This window comes from Suncus etruscus, chromosome 7, assembly GCF_024139225.1.
Source record: "Suncus etruscus isolate mSunEtr1 chromosome 7, mSunEtr1.pri.cur, whole genome shotgun sequence".
NCBI lineage: Eukaryota > Metazoa > Chordata > Mammalia > Eulipotyphla > Soricidae > Suncus > Suncus etruscus.
In genome coordinates, this window is record NC_064854.1 from 122,836,083 (window position 1) to 122,842,696 (window position 6,614).

Here is a 6,614-nt window from a genome sequence, read left to right on the forward strand (position 1 = left end):
GCCATATCCATGGCTACATAGCAGCAGGCTTCTTTAATCTGGTTGACCAGGTCTGCCCTGGGCAGCGACTGGCTGCCTGCTAGCAATAGCTGAGCCAGGTTTTCAGTGAGGTCACAACCAGCCACATCTAAGCGGTAAGTGTCCATTGGGGCCAGATCTCCAGTGAGGATGGGGGTCACGTAGGAAGTTCCATGGCCGCTACCCAGCACTAAGCCTGTGGTTCTCCCATAAGCATAGAGCGCCAGCAATGCTTGATGTACTGTCTGCATGGCAGGCACCTGGAAACGCTCAAAAAGGATCTCGGCCATCTTTTCTCGGTTGGTGCGTGGGGAGATGGGCGAGTCAGCCACGAGCACGGCCAGTTCCTCGGGCCGGATACCCAGGCGGCAATAGAACAAGTGCTGCCATAACACCTCCAGGGCATCCCAGTCAGAGACCACTCCTCGGTTCAGCACCGAGTAGGAGCCCTTTTGGTTCTTGGGCACCAAAAACCGGGGTTGGCCCTGGACTGGCTGCTGTAGCAGCTGGATGTAAGAGGAGACCACGCTAAGGACATGGTCCTCTCCAGCCAGTCCACATTTGGTGAAGCCCGAGCCTGTGTCTATCACCACAGCTGTCATTTTCTGGTAAGGACTCACTGGCTGGTGGCAGAGCACTGGGGTGTGTGCTGGCAACACGGCTGTGGGAGACACCAGCTCGTAGCAGGTCCCGTGGAGCAGACCGAGGTGTGCCACCATGGAGGAGTGTGTGACATCTTCATCTGTCAGCTTGAGCTGGGAACCCTGGGAGTCAGTGCGCACCATGGCCACGGGCAACACCTTGCAGCCGGGGCCAGGAGTGCTGAGCGTGTACAGGGAATGGGGTTTGTCCTGCACCATGGCAGGGTTGCCGGGTTGCCAGAAAATCCTGCATCCCTTGGAGCTGTGGATGTCATTGAGAGCTGCCTTTTCTCTGTTCAGATGGACTTCAGCCTCCTCAGAAGTTGGGGATACCCTGCGGGTGCCCCCATAGTCAGGCAGTTTCTTGGTCTCCCTTTCCTGGTACAGATCAGGGACCTGGGCATTCTCCCTGGTGGTTTGAGGTACATTTGAAAGGCTGGGTTCATGGTGGACAGATAGTTCCTGGGGAGGCTTCCGGTCCAGAGGGGTCCCCGGAAGAGGGGATGAACTTGGAAAGTAGAACTGGTTCGTGATGGGAGGCTGCTCCACTGCAGCATGCTGATAACTACAAGGGGGCTGTGTGGAAAAAAAATCTTCTCTTCATGGGGTATGACCCCTTGGTCAGTGGGTGAACGCCAGCTCCTTCTGCCTGCGGGTTGTCAGACAAAGCAAAAACATCTTTTTGTGCATGGTTGCATCTGTTCTCCATTTGTTTTGCCTCTGTTCTGCATTTGTTTTGGACACATGTAGCAGACTTCGGGGGCCACTCTGAGCTTAGGCACTGCAGGTTCTTGGGGGAGACCACAGAGTGGTTCTTCGTCCAGGTGGTGAGATTAGCTTCATTTCTCTCCGCATCAGGCTTAGACCAGCCAGGATCTGGAACTTGTAGCCTCTCTCCCAACTGGAGGGGCACCTCAATTGGAACAGTCCCCCTGAACACCCTCACCCTCTGGGGTGACACAGGTTGAGGGTTATCCTTTTCCTTCAGGTTGAATGTTGAATCCTTATGGACCAGGGCCACCTCTGGGCAGTTGTTCATGGATGATACTGGCCAGAAGTTAGAGTGATTGTTAGTGGGGCAGGCAGGCACAGGCTTGGGCTGGTCAGGCACCTCATTTTCAGAGGAAGGATTGGCTGAGGAGCTGGGGACAAGTCCAACCAGCACTGACCGTGATCCCTTGGGGTCGTGGCACAGCAGTCCTATCTTGGTGTTGCCCGTGGCCATGTCGAATACTACCACCTGGTCTTCCACAGCATCCTGGAGCAGGCAGGAAGGGGCAGTAGAAGTGGGGACCTTCGTGGCTTCCTCAGAAGACAGCCCAGGGAGCTGTGCACTGGGGGAGGTGATTTCACTAGTGGTGAGGTGCTGCTGCTCCAGCTGAGAGCTGCCAGCCTTCCGTCTACTCCTTTTCCCGGGGTTGCCAGGGTATTCTGACAATGGCATTGGGCTAATGGGGCTAGAAGGATCAGCCTCTTCTGTTGGCCTGTGAAGGTGCCCAAGTAACTCCTGGCTTCTGTTGGCCTTGACAGACTTCAGAACAAAGTCTGAGCTTGAACCTTGGGCCTGCTCACCTTGACTGAGAGGAGGTGGAGGAAGCTCTTCCTGAGGACAGGAATTGTCCTCGCCAGCTCCAACTGCTTTGGAAGACTCCATGAAGGTTGACCAGTGGTTCCCACAATTGCTGTGTTGGAAGTCTTGGGACTGTGGTGCCTGGGAGACGGTAATGGTATTAGTCATGTGGTCAAGGTTAGAGGACTAAAGATTAATTGCTGCTGTCAGGGTTTTCTCTGGAGCTGGAGTATCTACCTGAGAAGGAGTTGAAGGAGCCTGGAGCAAGTCTGGGTCCTTGCCCTGCTCCTGATCTTGGGCCACAACTGGAAGAGGCTCTTGGTCTATCGCTGAATCCCCTTCCCCTGGAGGGAAACGGAGTAGCCACCGGCTCTTCCTGAAGCCAAGGGTGGGTGTCTGACTGGGGCTGCAGAGCCCTCTGCCACATCCTACCAAAACTTTAGCTGGAGTCTTGCTCTGTCCTGCAACAAGCTCCTGGAGCCGGGAGCGATAGGATCTTTTCTGGGCCATGTTACTGGTGGTATCACTGCACTTGTACATAGGAAGGGTGGGGGTCTCGCTCTCCATGGTGCCATGCATATGGGCACCTCCGATGGGATTTGTGAACTGGCTAGTGAAGAAGAATCTCGGGGGATCTTGGTAGTCCTGCTCATAACCAGCCTGAAAACTAACCTCAGCAGGGTTCTGGAGTGGTTGCTGAATGGAGTAAGGGGCCTGGGAAGTTGAGTCACAGGTCCCCTCAGTGCCTGCACTGACGGGCAATGACAAACCTTGCTTCAAGAACATGGATCCTGAGCACATCCATTGTCCCTGAGACCCCGAAAGGCCACCCCCCAGCTGCTGGGTGCTAACCCCGGGATAGCCCTGAGAGCATGATGGATCAGGGTCCCCCACCTTCCTGATGGTCTCCATTGTCCTGCTCCATGCCCTAAGTGTCCTGCCCCCACTTCGTTGCCATGGTGACCTCACACATCATAGCCCTCAATGACCTAGGGGAGGTCATGACAGAGTATGAGAAACTAGGGCTTCACCCCCTGAAGAATGGCCTGTCCAGGGATGACAAATAGGTACTGGACCTAGGTCTACCAACCCTAGTCACCTCCTCACCTCTTCCGAGCTAAATGACCACTTCAGAGGCCAGTGTTGGTGGAGGGGGCAGTGGAAGGCCAGGGAGAATGGTGCCCAGGAGGTACTTTGGGAATCTATGGTTTCCCCATCTCCCTCTGATGTCACACTGGCTCTTTCTCTTCATCTCCCATGTGTTAGCTTGAGGCTCAAGCAAGCTGTGACCTCCAGATGAGGTTCCAGGAATGTGGTATGAGATTGTTTGGGGGCCGGAGTCCCTTGACTTCTTAGTCCCAGGAGGCAGAAGGGTGTGAGGGGCCCGGCTCAGATCCGTGCTCCCTTCCCCCATGCTCCCTGGCTCCCACTCCGGGATCGGCAACTTCTTGGCAGTCTTTGCTGCTCCAGATGGTTCTCCTCTGCTTGTGCTCACAGAGCCCCCTCCTCAGAGCCACATGTCCTTCAAGCCCAGGGCCAGTATCCCACAGAGGTGGGGGTGGGGGGCCTTGTGGGCAGGGGGACTCTACTCGGAATCCTCCAGGCAGAACGTTCTAGTTTGTTTTTTTTTTAGGGCCACACCCTGTGGTGCTCGGGTTACTTCTGGCTCGGCTCAGAAATTAATTCTAGCAGGTATGGGGGACCATATAGGATGTTGGGGTTGAACTTGGGTCGACCACGTGCAAGGCAAACACCCTACCTGCTTTGTGATAACTCTGGCCCCAGAATGTTCTAGTTTTTTTGTTTGTTTGTTTTTTGTTCATTTGTTTTGGTTTTTGGGTCACACCCGGCAGCGCTCAGGGGTTACTCCTGGCTCTACACTTAGAAATCACTCCTCGCGGGCCCGGAGAGATAGCACAGTGGCGTTTGCGTTGCAAGCAGCCGATCCAGGACCTAAGGTGGTTGGTTCGAATCCTGGTGTCCCATATGGTCCCCCGTGCCTGCCAGGAGCTATTTCTGAGCAGACAGCCAGGAGTCACCCTGAGCACCGCCAGTGTGACCCAAAAACAAAAACAAAACAAAAAAAAAGAAACCACTCCTGGCAGGCTTGGGGACCATATGAGATGTTGGGATTTGAACCACAGTCCTTCTGCACACAAGGCAAACACCCTACATCCATGCTATCTCTCCGGCCCCTAGTGTTTTATTTTTATCATACTTGTTAAACCTTGGTCAGAAAGGGGCAGGGCTCTGAACGTAGGGCGAGGCCAGCCAAGTGTCTATGCCAGAGGGGGCTTCTCACCCAGTGGGCACAAATCTGACTACAGGGTGGGAATTTGGGGGCTGCATGTCTGGCTACACAGTGGACACAGCTGAGTATACAGTGAGGACAAGTAGGACAAAGGACCAGACGTAGGGTTGGTGTGTAGGAAATGTAAGCTTGGAGACCAGGTGGATATTTCTCAGATGAGGTGTGAGACTTACTTGCCTGGACCACTGACCCAGACATGCCTACTAGCCATAGGCCTGAAATGAGGGATCTGCCTGTGAGTCTGGGGGTTGTAAGAGCAGGACTTGAGGCCAGAGGCTGAACCCCTCCCAGACCACCAACCCTCAAATGTGGGGCCTTCTCCCTCAGTTCTCTCAGTCTTCCCACCTGGGAAACAGGTCTGTGGAGAATGCAGTTGTAGGCCTCTTCCTCAGCAGCAGCGTGTTTCACAGAGATTAAAAATAGTGCTTACAGTTGGCCAAGGAGTGTGAAGCGATGTGACTGGGGACCAAGGCAAGCAAGCGCTGTGTCTGCACCTTCCTGGGTCAGCACTAGGCAAACCCTGAGTCAGCCCTGGCTCAGGCCCCCCGGGGTCACCCCTCCCCAACGCGTCTAAGAACTGGGGGGGGGGCAAGACATCTTTGAACGCCAAAGAAGAGCCTTTCCCCATAACATTCTCCCAGAATGTTATGTGCTTGCAGCACACGCGAACACTATTAACTTCATTAATCTCAGCAAATTGGGCTTTGTGATTTTCTCCTCCACCTCAGAGGGGCCTCTCACAGCCCTGGCTGCCTGCACAATACTAGATCGGGACCGTTTCTGAAAGCACCAGGAGACCTAGAAGGGCTCCCCTCCCCCAGAATGCCCTCCCTAACTCTCTAACCACTGTACCATCACCCTTTCCCACAGCCAGACATAAGACTCCTCAATGGGGGCTGGGAAGGTGGCGCTAGAGGTAAGGTGTCTGCCTTGCAAGCACTAGCGTAGGACGGACCGCGGTTCGATCCCCGGCGTCCCATATGATCCCCCCCAAGCCAGGGGCGATTTCTGATCGCATAGTCAGGAGTAACCCCTGAGCGTCAAATTGGTGTGCCACAAAAACCAAAAAGACTCCTGTATGGGGGGGTCCTTTGTGAATTTCTTTTTTTTTTGTTTGTTTTTGTTTTTTTGGGCCACACCTGGCGGTGCTCAGGGGTTCCTCCTGGCTGTCTGCTCAGAAATAGCTCCTGGCAGGCACGGGGGACCATATGGGACACCGGGATTCGAACCAACCACCTTTGGTCCTGGATCAGCTGCTTGCAAGGCAAACGCCGCTGTGCTATCTCTCCGGGCCCTCCTTTGTGAATTTCTGCCCCAGACATTCTGGGGGAACAGAGCAGAGCTGGCTGAAAGGTGTGTCCTAAAGAAGCCAGATAAGAGGGCTAGCTCCTCCCATACCCCCAGAAACAAACAGTCCAGCAGTAATGCTCTGCAGATCCTAGACCTTGAGTGGAATTCATGGTCCCTGAGGAACACATGGTGTAGCCCTAATGGCATCTCCAGGCCAGTGCACCCAACCTTCCTGTCCATACCACCAGGTCAGAATACCGGGGAGTGGCTCCCTAAACAGAATGATCCATTTTCTTCTTTTTTCCTTTTTTTTTGGGGGGGGGGTTTGGGCCACACCCGGCGGTGCTCAGGGGTTACCCCTGGCTGTCTGCTCAGAAATAGCTCCTGGCAGGCACGGGGGACCATATGGGACACCGGGATTCGAACCAACCACTTTAGGTCCTGGATCGACTGCTTGCAAGGCAAACACCGCTATGCTATCTCTCCGGGCCCAGAATGATCCATTTTCTATGAGAATGTGCCCAGCACAGAGCATTCGTAGGAACTGGGGATCATCACCTTTCTATCACAAATGAAGAAACTGAGACAAGAGAGGCAAGAGAATTCAGAGATTGTTGAGATTGAGAATTCAAAGCATAGCTCTCAGGGGCCTGTGGGACCACTGCTGGGTTCCAGGGCCACGCTGGAGAAGAACCAATACACTCCAGGGGTACTATGTCACAATCACCCTCCCAAGCTGGTCCCTCTGTTTACTCCAAATGGGGGGGGGTGAGGGGGGAGGGAG

The 6,614-nt window shown here is 54.5% G+C and overlaps 1 protein-coding gene across 1 annotated transcript in view; it reads right to left on the minus strand.

Moving 5' to 3' along the window:
* LOC126014416 (uncharacterized) overlaps nucleotides 1-3,015 on the minus strand; it is a 3,448-nt gene extending 433 nt beyond the window's left edge. Inside the window, exons 1-4 of the mRNA XM_049777700.1 lie at nucleotides 2,662-3,015; nucleotides 2,232-2,370; nucleotides 1,606-2,090; nucleotides 1-1,235 (exon numbers count right to left, since the gene is read on the minus strand). The exon at nucleotides 1-1,235 is cut by the window's left edge and continues 433 nt beyond it. Coding sequence (XP_049633657.1) covers nucleotides 1-1,235; nucleotides 1,606-2,090; nucleotides 2,232-2,370; nucleotides 2,662-3,015 — 2,213 coding nt within the window. The remainder of the gene's footprint in view (nucleotides 1,236-1,605; nucleotides 2,091-2,231; nucleotides 2,371-2,661) is intronic.
* Nucleotides 3,016-6,614: the final 3,599 nt, after the last annotated feature.